Source organism: Pogoniulus pusillus, chromosome 3 (assembly GCF_015220805.1).
Source record: "Pogoniulus pusillus isolate bPogPus1 chromosome 3, bPogPus1.pri, whole genome shotgun sequence".
NCBI lineage: Eukaryota > Metazoa > Chordata > Aves > Piciformes > Lybiidae > Pogoniulus > Pogoniulus pusillus.
The window spans coordinates 42,946,963-42,968,172 of NC_087266.1; the positions used below are offsets into that span (position 1 = coordinate 42,946,963).

Here is a 21,210-nt window from a genome sequence, read left to right on the forward strand (position 1 = left end):
TAATCACATCTATCATATTTCTCACCCTCCTTCAACTTGGCTCAGCTTGACTAGAGAGAGTAATTTTATTTTCTTTCAAAAGAGGAAAGTTACTTTGGGCTAAGAGCACTAACGTGCTCAACTCAATGACAAGAAATCATTGATTTCATTGGAAGCAACATATTGCACCACATTTGTTATTGCAGTGATCTGTAACCCTATAAGGTGCTCACTGCAGGTTCAGTTTTCCTAATTTGCCAATGATTTTATTACAATGCATGGCAGATGAAAGAGTTTGTACAACACATGAATACCATTACTATTTTTAATTAGATTTCAGGAGAAGGTAAAAGAAAACCCAAAAATAATAGTTTATCACTCTAGTTTAATTTTTGGGGTTTTTTCTTTTTGGCTGGTTGGTTGGTTTTGTTGTTTGTTGGGTTTTTTCTTCTCTCAATAGGAGCCACCCAAGAGCTTATGGATCAGAACGAGAGAGAGCGTAGGGACAGATGGTGAGTGGACTGAGAGCAACTCTGCAGATAAGAACTTGGGGGTGCTGGTTGATGAAGTGTTTGACATGAATTGACAATGACTGCTGGCAGCCCAAAATGTCAACCATATCATAGAATCATAGAATCAAACAGGTTGGAAGAGACCTCTAAGATCATCCACTCTAACCTAGCACCCAGCCCTATCCAATCAACTAGACCATGGCACTAAGTGCCTCAGCCAGGCTTTTCTTGAAGACCCCCAGGGACAGTGCCTCCACCACCTCCCTGGGCAGCCCATTCCAATGGGAAATCACTCTCTCTGTGAAGAACTTCTTCCTAATATCCAGCCTATACCTACCCTGGCACAACTTGAGACTGTGTCCCCTTGTTCTATTGCTGGTTGCCTGGGAGAAGAGGCCATCCCCCACCTGGCTACAATGCCCCTTCAGGTAGTTGTAGACTAGGCTACATGGCCAGAAGGTCAAGGGAAATGATTCTGTACCTTTACGCTTGTGAGACCCAACCCAGAATCTCCAGCTCTGGAGTCCCCAATACAAGAACAATATGGATCTGACAGAGGCGGTCCAGAAGGCCACAAAGATGGTCAGTGGACTGGAGCACACCTCCTACAGAGACAGGCTGAAGCCATTGGATTTGTTCAGCCTGGAGAAGAGAAGCCTCCCAGCCTCTTATAGAGGCCTTCTAGTACCTGAAGGGGCCCTACAGGAAAGCTGGAGAGGGCTATTTCTAAGGGCATTGGTGACAGGACAAGGGGAAATAGCTTTAAACTAGAGTAGAGTAGGCTAAGCCACTCTTCATTCTATTTGAGAAACAGTAGCAGTTTAATGAGTTTCCCCTTGACTAGAAAAAAAGAAAAACAACCCCCATTTTTAAAACAGAGGAAAAAAGGAAGACCAGGGGAACAACAGGCCAGTCAGTCTCACCTTTGTGACTGGCAAAATCATGGTGCAGATCCTCCTGGAAACAACACTAATATACATGGAAAATTAGATGATCAGTAATATCCAAGATGTCTTCAAGAAGGGGAAATCATACTTAACAAACTTGGTGGCCTTCTATGCTGGGGTTACAGCACTGGTGGATAAAGGGAGAGTAATTGACAACATCTACTGGGACTCATGCAAAACATTTGACATTGTCCCACTCAATATCCTTGACTCTAAATCAGAGATTTGATGGAGATTTCATTGGCCATTTGATGGGTAGACCACTCAGTGAATATGGAACTGGTTAGATAATCACATTCCAAGAGCTGTGGTGAAGAGCATAATGTGCAAGTGGAGAGCAGCAATGAGTGGCATTCCTCAAGGGTCAGTATTAGGACCAGCACCATTTAACATCTTTATCAGTGACACGGACAGCAGGATTGAATGCACTCAACAAGTTTACTGATGACACCAAGTTGTCAGATGTGGTTAACAAGCTGGAGGGAAGGGATGCTATCCAGAGGGACCTTGAGAGACTCAAGAGCTGGGCCTGTGCAAACTTCATGAGGTTCAGTGAAGCCAAGTGTAAGGTCCTGCACATGGGCCAGGATATTCGTAAGCATAAATACAGGCTGGTCAGAGAATGAACTGACAGGAGCCCTTTCAAGAAGGACTTGGAGATGCTGGCTGATAAGAAGCTCAACATGACCCAGCAATGTGTGTTTGCAACCCAGAAAGACAGTCAATCCTAGGCTGCATCAAAAGAAGTGTGATCAACAGGTCAAGAGAGGTGATTGTCACCACCTACTCTGCTACCATGAGACCCCACATGGAGTACTGTATCCAGTTCTGGAGTTCCCAACATAAGAATGATATGGACTTGTTGGAACAAATCCAGAGGAAAGTCATGAAAATGATCAGAAGGCTAGAGAACCTCTACTATGAAGACAGGCTGAGAAAGTTTAGGTTGTTCAACACGAAGAGATGGTTCTGAGTAGACCTTATTGCAGCATTCTAGTAACTAAAGGGGACCTAATAGAAAGCTATAAAGGTACCTTTTTGCAAGCGCACGTAGTCATAAGAAAAGGGTTGTTTGCTTTAAACTGAAAGAAGATAGATTTAGCTTAGATATAAGAAAGAAGTGCTTCACTGTCAAGTTAGTGAGGCACTGCAATGAGTTACCCAGAGAAGCTGGAGGTGCTTCATCCCTGGAAATGTTCAAGTCCAGGTTGGTTGGGACTTTGAACAACCTCATCTCATTGAAGATGTTCCAACCTATGGCAGTGCATTTGAAACTGGATGGCCTTTAAGATTCCTTCCAACTCAAACCATTCTTTCATTCTATTAAAATTTACTTGAGCACCTGCTATTGCAGTTCAGTGGCTGACAGTACATAACATGCACAGTTTATTATATGTTTAATAAAAAAATCTAAGGAATTCGTATGAGCCTCTGTGATAAGTTCTTTCTGATGAACGTGACAGTCTCAAGTTGTGCCAGGGTAGGTATAGGCTGGATATTAGGAAGAAGTTCTTCACAGAGAGAGTGATTTCCCATTGGAATGGGCTGCCTAGGGAGGTGGTGGAGGCACCGTCCCTGGGGGTCTTCAAGAAAAGACTGGCTGAGGCACTTAGTGCCATGGTCTAGTTGATTGGATAGGGCTGGGTGATAGGTTGGACTGGATGATCTTGGAGGTCTCTTCCAACCTGGTTGATTCCATGATTCTATGATTCATCTAGGCAAAACTCAAGTGCAAACTATTTGCATTACGAGGAGAGTAAGCAACAGGAATGGTTGGCTTAATCCACTTACCAGGGTTACTCTGTTTTAACCCATATTGGGCTCGATGCTGTTGGCCAAACTGCAGTACTATGAACTCTGGCCACATCATCCTTTTCTAAAGGACTATGACATTTTTAATGTGAATACTAAATAATTTTCCTAATGAAAGTTGTAAAATAGAAGAACATTTTTTTGGTGGCTATACATGACAAAGATTTTGTCTTTTTCTTACACAGAAGTTATAAAATTAGGCAAACACTCAAACAGCTTCTCAAAAAGAAGAAAAAAAAGCCAGTACTGCATCTTTATACAGATCAATGTCCAATTATAAGCACAGAGTTACTATGGCAAAAGGTCAGGAAAGAATAATCTTTCTGGCATTTATTACTTGGAAAATAGGGTCATATATGAGGTCAACCTTCAAATATGTACCGAATAAATTATATTGCATCATTCTAAATACTCCACACAGCAAAAATTATATTGCAGTCTCAACATGATGAGTAAAATGAAGTTGAGCATGTATTTTTTTCATGACAGTACTACAGATCGGTCTAGGTTAAAAGGCACAAAAACTTTCTGGTTTGAAAAATTAATTTCTGTTATATAAATAATATATTTATAATATATCTATTATATAAATTCAATTCAAGAGAGATGTTGAGGTGCTGGAACATGTCCAGAGAAGGGCAATGAAGCTGGTGAGAGGCCTGGAACACAAAGCCTATGAGGAGAGGCTGAGGGAGCTTGGTGTATTTAGCCTGGAGAAGAGGAGGCTCAGGGATGACCTCATTGCTGTCTACAACTACCTGAAGGGAGGCTGTAGCGAGGTGGGAGTTAGTCTCTTCTGCCAGGCAACCAGCAATAGAACAAGGGGACACAGTCTCAAGTCGTGCCAGGGAAAGTATAGGCTGGATGTTAGGAGGAAGTTGTTGCCAGAGAGAGTGATTGGCATTGGAATGGGCTGCCCAGGGAGGTGGTGGAGTCACTGTCCCTGGAGGTGTTCAAGAAAAGCCTGGCTGAGGCACTTAGTGCCAGGGTCTAGTTGACTGGCTAGGGCTGGGTGCTAGGTTGGACTGGATGAGCTTGGAGGTCTCTTCCAACCTGGATGATTTTATGATTCTATGATTATATATAATTATATATAACTATATGTATTATATATAATATTAATATATATTACTAGATATATTATTATATAAATATAGCTTCTTATTGAGGCTGACTTCCTGTAGCACAGAAACATCTTCCCCACAACAAAATAACTGCAAACGTTCAAACTACTTCAAAACAATTCAGTGGTGCACTTCCTTATGGCTTACACTAAAACACAAACGCACAATGCTGGAGTACTGAGTCTGCTGAAAAAAAAAAACAAACCAGTCAAAAGACCTATCACTTTTGAAATAAAATGCTTCATCACACACTAGGAAAAAAAAAAAAAAAAAAAGAAAATCCAGGAAAAAAATTGATTTGACACAAAGTTTGAACATCTTTGTCAGAATGAATGCTTGCAGAGTGCGCTGTCATTGTCTAGATTCAAGTCAATTCAGTTGACCTCTTTGGTACCTCCACAGGATGTGAAAGAAGTCATACTGGAAATCAAGTTGTGTTATTATCTGTCAATTCTCACACTATTCTTAATTGTAAAATAACAGGAGAACACACCCACGAAATGAAAACATCTACTGGGCCGTTTTTACTCTAGTCTGATATCCCAAGACTCTTTTCTTTCTCTCATCTCCAAACTATGTGAGAAATGTAAATGAGTGGTATTCTTTCAACTGTTGCAGCTGTGTCTAGTTTGAATTTCAAAATCATGCTTTAGCAGAAGAACTGCAGGTAACATATCACAGGCAATGCCAGCAGAGATAAAGTATATCTTAATCATTTCAGAAAAATACTAATTTCTCTTCTCATCTATTTTTGATACTTGTGGTTTCATTTCAAGTTCATTCTGAAAGACACTAAACATTCTTTGCTTTAGGCTAGCTACCAGATTTACTGTTTTCTGTGATAGCACTACCAGTGGGCTATTCCACCCTGACAAACTGCAACTGCAGTACTAATAGGTTTATAATGACGGCTTAAACTCTACACCTTTAAGCACTGGAGGCTTCACTCACCTTGTTCAAGTGGCTGGCTTTTAGTTGAAGTAGTTTTCATCTTGAGTGCCTCCCTAACAGACATGTCACAGCAGGAGCCTTTGTTAGTGTCTTGGTCACTGTCAGCCTGATCACTGTCCCCATGCCCGCTGTCCCTCAAGCTGGCTCTTTCTGGATCCTTGAACGTGGAGCTACTGAAATATATATTGAAAAAAAAAAAAAAAAAAGAAAACAGAAAAAAAAGAGAGAGAGAGAGAGTTGTATTTACTTGTTCTAAGTTGAATTGTACTCTGTGGCAAAGCAATTTTGACAAGAATGCAAATGGGGGAAGCCGAGAAAGTTATTTAATAGGCCTTACCTTTGAACAAACTGCTGCCTGCTGCCCATGTAATTGGGCTCTGCGGGAAAATTGTCTGTCTGTGAAAGAGAAGGAAAAAAATACGTATAGTTGTACACTGGACAAATCTCCTGCAGAGCAACAAGATTTCCTAGAGGAGAAATGATTAATAATTCAAAAATTCCCTTAATCTTCAGATTTGTACGTTTTAATTAAATTGGAAAACGCTGGCATGTAATTATGTGCTCAGAACAATTAAATGATTCCGGTCCACAAATTACCTGCTAAAGTAAACAATGAGGCTCCAATAAGTGGCATTCTCTGTTAGCAACCTGACAGATGACACTGTTTATGTTTTTTCATTAGTTAGATATTAAGACTGATGGTTATTGAAAATGAGAGAAAATATTACTTCGGCATATTACAAAAGTGAGTTATTCAATAATACTAATTTTTAATCATAATTATATCATCTACTGGGATTCTGAAGCCTTTACTGCTGTAATGCAATTTCATATATTGCTATATTACTCTTGAAATGAAAAACAACCAAACCAAACCAAACAAATAAAAACGTGGCTGATTAGCTGTGAGGTGCTTTAAAATGCTGCTGGAAAAGTGCAAGTAGGGAAATAGTTGGATTTTCTCTCTTTGGTTTTCATCAGTATTAATAGCTATGTCAGAACAGTGAGAACCACACATGCAAACAAGAACATTAAATGATTGTTGTAGAGAAGTAGTTTTTAAAAGAAGATCCTTCAATTAAGTCTGCCACGAGTATATTTTTAGCAGCATGAGCTAAATAACTGTAAAAGCAGAAGTATCTACAGCATCCAGACCAGCATGGAGTCCTGCCAAAGGGAACTGAATTCCCCTTGTATCATCAGCTGAAGTTCTTTGGGAGAGAGACTGCAGCTTTCACAAAACTCCATATACTGTACATTCACACACGTCACTTGCAGCTGACCTAATGACAAAGCTTCTACTGTTATCTGCATCGCTTCATATCGTACCGCTACGCTTCACAGCAGCAAGAGCATTTAGCGTTATCAGGATCAGTAACACAGGCAGCGCTCAATTAATGGAGCAGAAGGCCCAAGGTAAGGTTTAATGTCACACAATGTTTACACAAGTGACTGGTCTCTAAGATATTTGGGTTTCCCTGCCATTCCCCACACACTACTTTTTTCAGCTTTGTTTGTAGGTGGTGCTCGTATGTAGGTGGTAATTACAAATATTTATTACTCTTATTGTTGGAGTGCTGGTGCTTAGAAAATATACACAAAGTTATGTATGAAATGTAACTGTCAGTGCCATTTGCAACACAAAATAGAGCCATCTGCCACTCTCAATCAAGGTACATGTGAATTAGATGCACTTATATACCATGCAAATATTGTGCTATTAAGGGAAGACAGAGGATTAAGATCTATCTCGTTTGGCACGTATGAACTCAATTTACGTGGTACCTCCTTCTTGTTTTTAGTTAAACCCTTTGATTGAAAATTAAGATTCTAATACACATGTTCACTCTTTGAAGCTGTTTCTGATTTAGGCTGTGCAGTACACAGCATTGCACATGGCATTACAAAAATAATCTGACGTTTTATCAGTGAATTTTCTTTGATGATAAGATGCATGACAGAACCAGGTTTCATGCATCTGTTTTCAAGCCATAGCATAAAGCACCTATGCTTATAATTCTAAATTATTTTTATCATATCAAAATTACAAACTGGAAATCTGGGTGTTTGTGTCCAATTAGGTACTTGGTTTTCAGCAGCATTATTAAAAGATGGACTTAGAAAGGTTCTCAAATAGTTCAAGAAATGCAAGCAATACACTACACGACAGAAGAAGAAATTTTATGATCTGGGACATCAAACTCAGCATATTGTTTTTCCCAGCCAGCTTTTCTGAAACTGATGATTTCAGCTGTAGGTATCAAAACTTCTTTAAATTTGGGTATTTCAATTAAGGGGTAATTCAGTTCTTTGCACTTTAAAACAAACAAGATTCTGCATTTAACAGACGCAATCAGAATAAAAAAGTTTGTCTCAATGCATTTCAAGTTACAAAACCAAATATTGATGGTAAAAAAGGAGGAATGCAGACATAAAGAGAACTACTTCAGCATTCTTATGTGTAATCTCTTAAGTATAGCACATCATATTTTGTAAGCAGCCTTAATACTGCTATTTATTCTTCTCTTGTTGCAAATAGTAAGCCAGCATCTCTGGCGTGCAGCAAATCTACCCCATATATATACACATATAATCATTATGACACCCACAGAGCCCGATGCGTCTCAACTCAAATAAATCCTTACAATTACAAAACTCACATCCATTTTCTAAGGATAATATCTCATCTGTAGATGCCCAGGAAAACTGACCTTACGCTTTTAATTACGTAAGACATCTGCCTCCTCCTAAACACAGCTGCCACTAGAATCAACATTTCCATTTTTAATGTCATTGTCAGGCAAAATGCCTCCTGTAAACTGTCTTTTCATCAGCTCTCTGCCATTAGAAAAGTCAGACTTTTGTCCTGAAATTAATTATAGCATCTCCTTAAAGACTACTTATCTATAACCTGGACCACAGTAAGAATTGGTCATACTTTTTGTTTCTGCTTTTTCATAGGAAAACAACAACAACAACAACAAAATTGTACACCCTGGACTAGCCAAGATATCCATTTTAAAATAGAACTTATGATCACATCTTAGCTTCCATTCTAAAAACGGGACCAGCTTCCGAGAAATTCTGTATTCATGGGAATCATTAATAGCCTTTAACTCTGTAGCAATTTGACCAATTTCCTTCATATGGTGTTTTGCAGCAATATGAACAGTTGGGTGCTATTTTACAGTGAGTTCATTGCAAAGAACAAATGTGTAAATACCCCATAAGCACACACAGCCATAGGACTCAGAGAACAAATTCTTTGTCTCCTGCTCTAAAAGTATTAAACCTTCCTCTATGAACTACCAAAGCATGATGCTTGCGTTGAACTGCAGCACAGCACTCTGAGATACAGGCAGCAAAGAGAGAGATGCTTCCCATATGAGAATATTTGTGCAAAAATGGACACAATAAACAAGCATTTAATTTCAAGCCCTTAGAGGGATCTTAGAAAGGGAAGCATCCACGTGAAAAAGGATTACAGAAAGGTATGAATGTGTAACTCCCTGAAACATATATTTATTTTTTATACCAGTTGAAGACAGAGGTCATAGTCTTAAATATTTTACACCTTACCATCTATAGAAGTGCTGCTACCCATTTCAGCTCATCCGTTAATCATACCTCTTTATGGTGTGGAACTGTAACTCTAAGAAATGAACACTACTTTAAGTATCTATCAAGAGCAAATAAGCTCTTTGTTCTTCACTGGTATACAACCCTTCCTAGGCTGGACTTGATGATCTAAAAGGTCTTTTCCACCCTGGTTTATTCTGTGATTCTGTGAAATCAGAACTTCTGTGTCTGGCTGTTTGTCTCCAGTTTTAAGTTTCAGTTTGCCTGCAGATAACCATCTAAAAGCTAATCATCTACTCTAAGCTAATCAGCTAAAATCCCTCTATAAGCATTATAGACATACAAGATAATTCATTCCATTTTGGACACTGAGCTGTAGGTACATACTGCTCCTGGAAATTACTTTCACCAATAACTACAGGGAAATATAGATGACCAGCACAATGCAATAGCTAAAGCTAAAATGCATGCAATCAGAAGTGAAATACATAGCATACTAATCTGATAAATAATTACAATCCTCACAAATAACAAAATATTACTTAAATAATAGCAGCAATAATGTCCTTAAAAATAAAACAAACTCCCTATGAAAACTCACAGAAATAACCTATAACATTAAAAAGTCATCACAGTTAAATAATAAAGACATGTTTCTACTCTCTCTGTGATGCAAGGTTGAGGGTTGGAGTATCAATTAGGTCACCAACTACTAAGACACAAGTTCTTCAGTAGGAAGGAAACATGCTGAAATAAATGGTCTCTAAAACTAAAGCAAAAGAAAAACTGTCTAACCATCCTGGCTAGATACCTGAGAATTAGAGTCTGCAATGTTGGCCTAACTGTCCATAACTCCCCTAGGGATAAGGTCATAGAATCACAGAATCAACCAGGTTGGAAGAGACCTCCAAGATCATCCACTCCAACCTAGCACCCAGCCCTGTCCAATAAACTAGACCATGGCACTAAGTGCCTCAGTCAGGCTTTGCTTGAACACCTCCAGGGACAGTGCCTCCACCACCTCCCTGGGCAGCCCATTCCAATGCAAATCACTCTCTCTGCCAACAACTTCCTCCTAACATCCAGCCTAGACTTTCCCCAGCATAACCTGAGACTGTGTCCCCTTGTTCTATTGCTGGTTGCCTGGCAGAAGAGACCAACCCCTACCTGGCTACAATGTCCCTTCAGGTAGTTGCAGACAGCAATGAGGTCACCCCTGAGCCTCCTCTTCTCCAGCCTAAACAACTCCAGCTCCCTCAGCCTCTCCTCATAGGGTTTGTGTTCCAGGCCCCTCACCACTTTTGTCACCCTTCTCTGGACACATTCCAGCACCTCAACATCTCTCTTGAATTGAGGGGCCCAGAACTGGACACAGGACTTATGACTCATTTTCACAGATGAGAGGGACAAGTTCACTTCCAATGACAGTATGCTGTTAAATCTTAAAAATACTTTCTTCCATCTATCTGTCCTAATATATGACATTAGAGTAAATCAGAAGTTTTAGGAACACTGCCATTTACTGCGGTGTTACGGAGAAATTCGCCAGGATTTCTATGTGCATGTTTAATACAGGGGTCTCAGAAGGTTGAAGCCATAAAACATGCCATTTTGAAACAGATCAGAACACATATAAACCTTTCAAAAGCGGCAAAAAATAAAGAAAACAAACAAAAAAAGGTTATTACTTTCTAGAGGGTACCTTACAATTTGATTATGTTATGTTTTTCATCAAGTAGTTGAGGAGGAGGAGAGTAAAAGAATAGGCAAATTAAACTCATGCAAAATACACTCTTACTGGCATGGAGTTTCAGTTGTGACAATTGCTACAGCCTAATAATGTGACTTGAGGAATCATCTGTTGGCCATGAACAACGTGTAGAGCACCCTCCAAGTGCTATTGTCAGCTGTCTATGAAATAATTCCTTCTACCATATGCCTTAGGGCTTGTGTATTTGAGACCACAGAGGAGCCCAGGTCAGCTACAACTGTTGCCAAGTATTGCTCTCATATGATGAATTTGGACTACTGAATTCAATAAATTCAGAATAAACACACTGAGAAGTTGGTAAGACTTTAAGATTCTACTGGCCATTCAAGAATAACTATAATTTCTAAAATGTTCATCTATAGCATCAGAAACAAATTCCCCATAGGATTCATTAACCTTAAATATCTCATAAGAAAAAAAAAATTAATGACATCTTCATCACTGAAAACAGTTTGAGCCAGCTTGGGCAAAGCATTACACAATGATTTATGGGGATTATTTTAAGCAATGAGCCACATTAATCTTTTTTCTTTTTATCCCCTCCCCACCCTAAGTTCATGTTCAGAAGGTATATGTGTTTAAATGTTCTCAGGTATTCTGGTGCCACTCAGTAAGACAACAATGGAGGACTTGCTAAAGCTTGTGTTTTTAAGAATTTCTATTAAAAAACAGGCTATTAAAAATTAAAGGTTTCAAATTATTTTCTGTTCTGGTTTTGGTTGTGTTTCCTCTTTTATTTTATTAATAAAAATCCTTGTTGCACTACAATTCTAAAGCTTTTTAGTCATCTTTTCTGTATCCCATACTGCTTCAATAAAATCAGAGAAAAATAAAACATTTTTCCACTAGGCATCTCTCCTAAAAAAAAAGGCAAACAAACAAACAAACAAATACACCAAAAAAAACCCAAACCCATAAATAAAACCACCTTAAAATCAAAATGACTGCAAAGGAGAAAGTGAGAGAGAAAGAGTCGAGGGGAGAGTGAGAGAGTGAAATGCAGTATTTAGGTATTCTTGATAAATTATGCTCAGAAACAATTGTCATATTAGGGAAAGATATGTTCTAAAATGTAAAAAAAAAATACTTGGGCATTAATCAGATTTATGAGGATTAGACTATTAGAATACTAATATCTTTTTTCTTAGAATTACAAGAACAAGTATCACTGTTTCAGAAATGATTCAATGGACCTCCATTTTACACAGGTGTTCACACCTGAACAATAATAAGTAAAAATGCCTTTGCTGACTCTAAATTCCTTTTAATTAAATATTAAATGCATTGAAATGAAACACCTCTCCCCTTTGACAGACTGTCATTTAATACCTAATTCAAGCATCCTCTGTGACTTTTTGAGAAGAGCTTAATTTTAAGGATTTGCCCTTCCCCCATGAAATGGCAATCACTTTTGAAGACAAAAGAACTGTATTCTGCTCAATCTAGCTTTGAAAGAGCAGACAGTTGCCTTCATTTTGTTAGGAACAGTTTGGGTTCAACATAGTACAATCTTTCAAGGAGACTCCTCAGTAGGAGACTGCCAATAAGTGTATGCATTTAACCTGTAGCAGGTTTTGATTTCGTGAATCTTACATCATTAAGGAAATGCATTAGCCTAATAGAAAAAGAAAAATACAAATAAAAATAAATAAAGAAAAAGGAAAAGGAAAAGAAATACAGAAAAAGAAGAAAATAATAAAAAGAAGAAAAAGAAAAAGAAATAGAGAAAAAGAGAAAGAAAGAGAAAAAGAAAAAGAAAAAGAAAAAGAAAAAGAAAAAGAAAAAGAAAAAGAAAAAGAAAAAGAAAAAGAAAAAGAAAAAGAAAAAGAAAAAGAAAAAGAAAAAGAAAAAGAAAAAGAAAAAGAAAAAGAAAAAGAAAAAGAAAAAGAAAAAGAAAAAGAAAGAGAAAGAGAAAGAGAAAAAGAAAAAGAAAAAGAAAAAGAAAAAGAAAAAGAAAAAGAAAAAGAAAGAGAAAGAGAAAAAGAAAAAGAAAAAGAAAAAGAAAAAGAAAAAGAAAAAGAAAAAGAAAAAGAAAAAGAAAAAGAAAAAGAAAAAGAAAAAGAAAAAGAAAAAAAAGATAAAAAAGAAAAAGAAAAAGAAAGAGAAAAAGAAGAAAAAGATAAAAAAGAAAAAGAAAAAAAGGAAAAAAAGGAAAAAAGAAAAAAGGAAAAAAAGAAGAAAAAGGGGGAAAAAAGACAATAAGAAAAATAGAGAAAAAGAAGAAAAAGAAAAAGTAAAAATAAAAAATAGAAGAAAAGGAAAAGGAATAAGAAAAAGAAAAAAAGAAGAAAAAGAAAAAAAAGAAGGAAAAAAGAAGCAAAAGAAAAAAGGAAAATAATAAAAAAGAAAAGGAAGAAAAAAAAGAAAAAAAAAGAAAAAGAAAAAGAAAAAGAAAAAGAAAAAGAAAAAGAAAAAGAAAAAGAAAAAGAAAAAGAAAAAGAAAAAGAAAAAGAAAAAGAAAAAGAAAAAGAAAAAGAAAAAGAAAAAGAAAAAGAAAAAGAAAAAGAAAAAGGAAAAAAAGAAAAAGAAGGAAAAAGAGAAAAAGAAGAAGAAAAAGAAAAAATTTTAAAAAAAAAAAAAAAAAAGAAGAAGAAAAAGGAAAAAGAAGCCAAAACAACCAGGCATAAACTTCCAGGTTGTTCACACTTGCTGTGAAATGTATATTTTTGTGTTAAAATACCTGCAGTGTGTTTATGTGCATTTCTGAGAGAGATATACATATATATATATAACACTATTCAAAAGTACATTCAAAACACAGGACAGCAGAACCAGTCAGATGAACAAGGCAGTATGATTCACCAGGCTGCTGTATTCTTTATTGAAGAGTGTTGGTGGATCCTGTATTCTCTTTCTGTTGAATGAGAAAAGCAGAACCGTGAGAGAAAGAGGTCCTGAGCTACTCAGTAAAATGCAGACTGACTTCTGAGAACTGGAACTCCGGGACAGAGACTAGCATCTTTTCTTGTAAGAGAAGGAATGGAGATTCTTCCCATATAAATCACAGAATCACAAAAATGCCTGGTTTGTGCACTGTTTTCTGGTAGCAGGTACCATAATTGCTATTTTTATATATGTGTTATTCCTTAAGCTTTCATCTTAAGGCTCTGCAGGTACTTCAGTTGTGTTTGTGCTACTGGCTTAATGAAAACCATAATTTCTTAGAGATTTAGAAGAGTTTACTCTGCAATGCACAAAACACAAAAGAAGACAGAAGCCTAGAATCCAATCCATGCTGCAAGTATTACGAGTCACAAGGCACAGACAAGTTTCCCCTCACCTCAGTGATGGTTGCATAAAGCCTGAAGACGCTGAAAAAGTCACTATAGGGAGACATAATTTTAAATGATCCTGGTGAAAGGGTAGGCTTGAGAGACATGCAAAACCACGGGGTGAAATCAGACACTGAGCAGATTTTTTCATATGAAGTAAAAAATCAAAAGCTTTCAGGAACAAGCTTGCTTCTTCATCGCTACTGAAGTCAGCTTAACAACAGCCTTCAACTTCTATGCCAGAGCAGATGCAGGATACGTATTTAAGAGCAGGCTTCTCTAAGAGAGAACTAGAAAAACATGTGGAAGCTGAACCTAAAACTTCCTTTTACTGAAATGGGAATCAAAAAGACTTTCTGGACCAAACTCAAACTGTTATTTGTTTCACAATGGCTTCAGGTTTCTGAGGCTCGTTATGCTTTGCAGTGGAAAAGAAACATTAAATGCAAGCATCTAATGAAATTAGCATAGTCTGGGAAGAGAATGTAGAAAGCCGTCAAATGGGACTAGGAAAAAGTCATTATAATATGTGCTCTTAAGATGAACTATGTTGCAGAGAATGTGAACAATCTGAACAGAGGAAGAGGTGCCAAACATCACACCACATAAAGAGCTCGAGCTGAAAGTACAATAGCTCTGCTTCTGCTATCACAGCGTCAATAAATAAACATAATGAAACTCATGACACATTATTGCATTGCTCTGCATTGCCTCTATTCATTTAAAAATGATGAACACGGTTAAAATAATTCACAGCTTGTCAAATGGCTGAGCAGTGTAGTTACATTGGTGCTTTAAGAGGCATATGCAAAGGTCTTACAAGAGAGCACAATACAACCTATATCAAAGCAGAGAAGGAAGTATGGGAAAACAGAATAACTCCTTCACCTGAACCTGCTAGTATAGTTGTATCCAATATATTTACACTGTTCACCCATGATATGTATTTGACTGAAGCTACTCTGTCAATAAAAAACACATTAAGAACCTTTTGAAAGAGCCGCCCTGTCAATTAGGCTGCAGACACATTCTATCGCGCCAGTTTTCCTGTCAATTTAATATACTGGATCATATTAAGAGTCCTGGCTTGTCAATAAGGCAAATCTGAATCCTATTAATGGAGTTATACTGCCAATATAATCGGCTTCCTATTTATCGAGCTCCCCAGTATTTGGGAAAGCTGTGAAATGGGATTATGAGGTTAAGTTTCATACATCTGCCTCTATGTTGCATAAACACTTCAGGCATTGTGTCCTGTGGGGCGAAGAAACCTGTAATCGCTATTTCCCATTACACAAACGTGAGCTCACAGGACAGTGTAATTGTTTACCATTGCTGAGAAGGCATTAAATCATCCTCATTTATCACATCATGTTCCATGCTTGCTCTGAGAAATGTTATTCTATGAGACAATCTACCTGTGTGCCACACGGATACAGCTTTGAAGAGATATATGAATTCCACCGTCACAAGACAGTATCTGCTCAAAAAAACCCTCCCAAACATTCAACTTTTGGAACAAAATATGTAGCATTCCACAGTTTGCCTCTTCTCCCCGGCAACCAGCAGTAGAACAAGGGGACACAGTCTCAAGTTGTGCCTGGGGAAAGTACAGGCTGGATGTTAGGAGGAAGTTCTTCCCAGAGAGAGTGATTGGCATTGGAATGGGCTGCCCAGGGAGGTGGTGGAGGCACCGTCCCTGGAGGTGTTCAAGAAAAGCCTGGATGAGGCACTTAGTGCCATGGTCTAGTTCACTGGATAGGGCTGAGTGCTAGGTTGGACTGGATGATCTTGGAGGTCTCTTCCAACCTGGTTGATTCTATGATTCCACAATTTCAGTGTTTACTTAGCCCTTGCACTGTGCTGTATAAATCTGGTGGGACTGAAGCTTGTAGAATCCCAATGTAGCAGAAACCTCTGAAAACAATAAGAGGTAGTTGTTTGTGCATTAAAAAAACACTCGAAGTTCAGCAAGGCTTCTATTTAAAGGAAGCCTTAATGAAGTTGAACATTAGTTGCTTTTAACCACATTCACTATTAAATAACTACTTTGACTGGATTAGCAGAATATACAAGAGACCATTAAACCTGATTATATTTTAAAAATAATCTTTTGCTTAAAAAACAACAACAAAAAAAGCCAAAATAAAAGAAAGAAGTAATTGCATTAAAATGTACTTGGCATTCTCTTATTAAATTAACTCTCTGAGTCTAGCTTAGAAATACAGATTTAAAAAAAGAATATGGGCCAAAATGACAGTTAAAGGTCAATGAATCAAGTTGCCAGTTATATTTTCTGGTAGCAGATGGGTGCAATGAAACCTAATGATTGAAATCAGAGGGAAACCAAAAACAAAATGAAAAACCCCAAACAAAACAGTACTTTGAAACTTAAGGGGATAATCAAAGTATTTATTGTAGTCTCAAAAGATATTTTCCTTCCTTATGTTTAGAAGTTCTTTTTTTCCATATGAAAACAACCTTTCCTTTCCCTTCCTTTCCTTTCCTTTTTCCTTTTCTTTTTCTTTCTTTCTTTCTTTCTTTCTTTCTTTCTTTCTTTCTTTCTTTCTTTCTTTCTTTCTTTCTTTCTTTCTTTCTTTCTTTCTTTCTTTCTTTCTTTCTTTCTTTCTTTCTTTCTTTCTTTCTTTCTTTCTCTTTCTCTTTCTCTCTCTCTTTCTCCCTCTCTTTCTCTGCTCTCTCTTTTCTTTTCTTTTCTTTTCTTTTCTTTTCTTTTCTTTTCTTTTCTTTTCTTTTCTTTTCTTTTCTTTTCTTTTCTTTTCTTTTATTTTCTTTTCTTCTTTTTTTTTTTCTTTCTTTCTTTCTTTCTTTCTTTCTATCTTTCTTTCTTTCTTTCTTTCTTTCTTTCTTTCTTTCTTTCTTTCTTTCTTTCTTTCTTTCTTTCTTTCTTTTCCTTTTTTCTTTTCCTTTTTTCTTTCTTTTCCTTTTTTCTTTCTTTTCCTTCCTTCCTTCCTTCCTTCCTTCCTTCCTTCCTTCCTTCCTTCCTTCCTTCCTTCCTTCCTTCCTTCCTTCCTTCCTTCCTTCCTTCCTTCCTTCCTCTCTTTCTCTCTTTCTTTTCTTGCACAAAGATTGTAACGTGCAGTTGTGAGCTCCTGGCATTTTACTTTTAATGTTGAGACACATATGAAATCTCTTACTCAGCAGGAATTCTCAGTGAAACCATTAAATGTAGAATTTGTCCCACTCTTGCCGCTGCTGTTTTCCTGTTTCTAAGAGCAACACATCACAAATGTTTTCTGAACAGATAAAAGCTTATAAACACTGCAAGTACTAAATGGTGGAGGAGATAAAATTATGTCCTTTTAACACTGACAAACTGTTTTGTAGTTATCATATTTAGTAAGGGGAAGTAAAGACACTGGATATGTTAAATCTGTTAAGTTTCTGTTAACATCTTCCCACTATGTTTGCCTTTTTTCTGTTCAACCCAAACCCTAACTTAAGGCAACAATGGAACTCCCACAAGCCATGACCTGAGGTCCATTGAAATCAATGGATGTTTTCAAGTTGGTTTCAATAGACCTCGAATCAGTCTGCTTACTTCAATCACATATCGTGTGACATTCTCACAGATACATATGTTGTATACTGAAGAAAGCTGCAAAGGAGCAAGAAGATTACAGCAGTGATAGAAAATGAGAGAGAAACTCTGAAGTGTAATATTCCTTTATCCCAACATACAGCTTCTCCAGACAGCATTTAAAGAGAATTGTAATGGCAGTGATGGAGGAAGGTGATTAGCTAGGCAGAAAAAACTCTTACGTGGCACAAGACTCCATTCTATGTTTCCTCAGTGCAGAGAGGGGAAAAAAACAAAACAAAGCAGACAAATAAATAAAGCTGTTCCAGATAAAGTAGGACTTGGTTCTGACTCCACACTGTCTGCACAGAAAGCACACAGAGGAATGCTGAAGTTTTCTTCCTAGCAAATGGACAGTGCAAAAGTAAATCCAGATCATCTCCTTTCCTTTAAAGCTGCAGCTTTATCCTCATTCTCTTCCTAAAAATCATTCCTTAGAAAAGCAACACTTCTCTTGGATTCCTTAGGAATTACAAAGCCACAAGACTGGATGAGGCACTTAGTGCCATGGTTTAGTTGACTGGATAGGGCTGGGTGCTAGGTGGGAGTGGATGATCTTGGAGGTCTCTTCCAACCTGGTTGATTCTATGATTCTATGAAATGCAAAAACTTACTACCTGCTGTCTAATTTCTTCTTTATTTTGTGTAACTAATTATTTCAACATTTTGTTAAAACCCCCCAGGAAAATACTCAACATTCTGTGACAGAATACAAAGCCCTACTTTCACAGAAATATCTTGGCATAATTATTTCCTTTTACCACTAGAAAAAGACACACCACTAAATATGCTGCCAAAATAGTGGCTGAATTTATGACAGCATAGTAGATCATCAAACTTTACAGCCTCACATGCCTGTGCAAGGAGATTTTCTACTGTAAAATGGTGATGAGTTGATTTATTATTTGTGACATAAGATAAATAATTTAGGCTTGCACAAATTTAGCAAGAGGTTCTGTCCCTAAATATATTTTAAAGTCATAACAGTCATGTGCCTGTGATGAGGTACCTCATAAAATGGAAAGTTTGATCAAATACACCATGAATATAGTGGCAGCGGTCAAGAAGGCTTGGATAGAAAAAAAATAAAGCCTTTTGGCTGCAGGTTTTTGTATAACCATCCACAACTCTGTCACTTCTATGCTAACCTACCACAGTCTCTTCATACTGGACTCTATAATAACTGTCTTGGAACAAGGATTAAAAAATTAGCTATTTTTCTCAATATGACCAACTTATTTAGAGTACAACACACATTTATATACACCATATGTCACAAGTAAATGACAAACTCACAGGTATTTAAGGATTGACTTTGACCTGTAAATTCTTAAGAGCCTGCAAAACAAAATGCTCTGGATTACCCCTGTCATCACAGCTTGCTCTACTGAGACTCTGAAACCAGATTTTGCTGTTATAATAAAGTAGATCCGCACAGGAAATGTTCTTTGCAAAGATTCCAAGATTATGAAAGGTTCTCTTTCTGCTCCAAACACCTAGGGCACTGATACAAGAGAGATTGACCAACGCCGCTGTCGCACCCCCAGAGTAACAATTGTAACACCAATGTGCTTAGATAATTGTTCTCCAATAATCCCCTTTATTGCCGTGATACAGCAACATATAAGCCAACTTCAAGAGGCATGCATAGCTAGCTTAGTTAAGATTGGTACATGTGGAAGGCACAGACAGGCTTAAGCCTACGTGTGAGGTACAGATAGGTTAAACTTACATAAACAACCTGTAGGGTCAGCCTCCTGCGGCCAGCAGACCCTGCCTCCTGCAGCTGCATGTGGGGGGCTGTTTACACCACCCTAGTTCCTGCCTCTGGGATGGACCCAAGGACACTTTGCAGCATGGGTTGCTCATGCTTATCAATTTATGTCCTCTCTTAGCAAGAAATCCAACCACAGACCAAGAATGGTAATATTTGACTGAGGGGCTACTTAGAATACAGTGATTAAATTATTATCTAATTAGTAGAATGCTCCCCACGTATGCAAGCACCTAATTTTTTTATGAAAGAGAATGCATGCTATGGACAACTGAAGGATGCATTTCTATTTATTTGTTCATTTGTGGGGTTATTTATTGATTTCAGTCGTTGAACTTTCACAAACAAGAGTTGATCCTCTAAATAATGTCCCCATCGCAGAAGTTACAGTATCACAGTATCACAGTATCATCAGGGTTGGAAGAGACCTCACAGATCATCAAGTCCAACCCTTTACCACAGAGCTCAAGGCTAGACCATGGCACCAAGTGCCACGCCCAATCCTGCCTTGAACAGCTCCAGGGATGGCGACTCCACCACCTCCCCGGGCAGCCCATTCCAGTGTCCAATGACTCTCTCAGTGAAGAACTTTCTCCTCACCTCCAGCCTAAATTTCCCCTGGCGCAGCCTGAGGCTGTGTCCTCTCGTTCTGGTGCTGGCCACCTGAGAGAAGAGAGCAACCTCCTCCTGGCCACAACCTCCCCTCAGGTAGTTGTAGACAGCAATAAGGTCACCCCTGAGCCTCCTCTTCTCCAGGCTAACCAATCCCAGCTCCCTCAGCCTCTCCTCGTAGGGCTGTGCTCAAGGCCTCTCACCAGCCTCGTCGCCCTTCTCTGGACACGCTCAAGCATCTCAATGTCCCTCCTAAACTGGGGGGCCCAGAACTGAACACAGTACTCAAGGTGTGGTCTAACCAGTGCAAGTTCCAAGACAACATTCAGAAGAACTGGGGAGAGTAAGAAGAACACCTCTTTCAAAATGGGGAAAGAAAGACAAAGACAACAGATACAGCCCAAGAAATTCCAAACAGGATTTCATGCCAAGCAGAAAAAAATAACCGATCCAGATTGTTCCTACTGTTCATCCTGAATATTCAAACTCTACAACGTGTAATGCAGACTAATGCTGCTCCCTGCAGGTGAGCCCATAGGAAGTCACACCAACTTCCAACTTCACTGAAATTCAATATGGAGTTAGGCTCTTAACTCCAGAGAGTCATTGCAAGAAGCAGAACCTTTGCACCCAACTCACCTATGTATATGTCATCAAAACAGGTAGAAGAGCTCATAAGGATACTAATTAGATTATTTCCAAGGAAAGTCATTAATTTACATAATTTCAGGACCATCTTAAGTTGCTGATGTTCTTTCTAAATAAATGCACCCTTGTGCCATTAAGAATAAAACAAAACCCATAGTGTACTAAGGAACCACTATATGGCCTTCAGCTGACATGCAACTTTATTACCTTCCCCACAAATTCCTAAGAATGAGTAAAATTCAGTGTCTTAGTTGGTTTTCTTTAATTTTTTTCAGGCATAAAGTAATAAGAAAAAAAAAAGTCCTTCTAAAATATTGTAAGAGGAAATTCACTTCCTACTAAGGTAGAGTCTCATAGGATCTTATTGCTAGGACAATGTATATCAAACTTCAGCATAGAGGCTTTCCAAGGTAATGGTACAGAACCCTATTACTAAAGATTTATAATAGCATTGCTACTTTAACCTTAACCACAGCATAACAAACAGGACCAATATAATGATAATCCAAGCTACCAGCAATCTTTAAAATGTGCAAGGAATAGACAGATACTGGCAGGAATTAATCTGTCATTTTCACACATCTGCCCAAGGGAGGTATTGTAATTGCAAAAATTTACTCTTAGACTGCTG

At 37.9% G+C, this 21,210-nt stretch overlaps 1 protein-coding gene across 6 annotated transcripts in view; it reads right to left on the reverse strand.

The window, feature by feature from the left end:
• PCDH17 (protocadherin 17) overlaps window positions 1-21,210 on the reverse strand; it is a 116,867-nt gene that overhangs the window by 76,694 nt on the left and 18,963 nt on the right. For 5 of the 6 annotated variants that reach the window (XM_064174418.1, XM_064174433.1, XM_064174422.1 and 2 more), the window contains exons 3-4: window positions 5,663-5,721; window positions 5,326-5,498 (exon numbers count right to left, since the gene is read on the reverse strand). In XM_064174418.1, the coding sequence (XP_064030488.1) occupies window positions 5,326-5,498; window positions 5,663-5,721 (232 nt within the window). The remainder of the gene's footprint in view (window positions 1-5,325; window positions 5,499-5,662; window positions 5,722-21,210) is intronic. The other variant, XM_064174410.1, reaches the window with a different exon arrangement.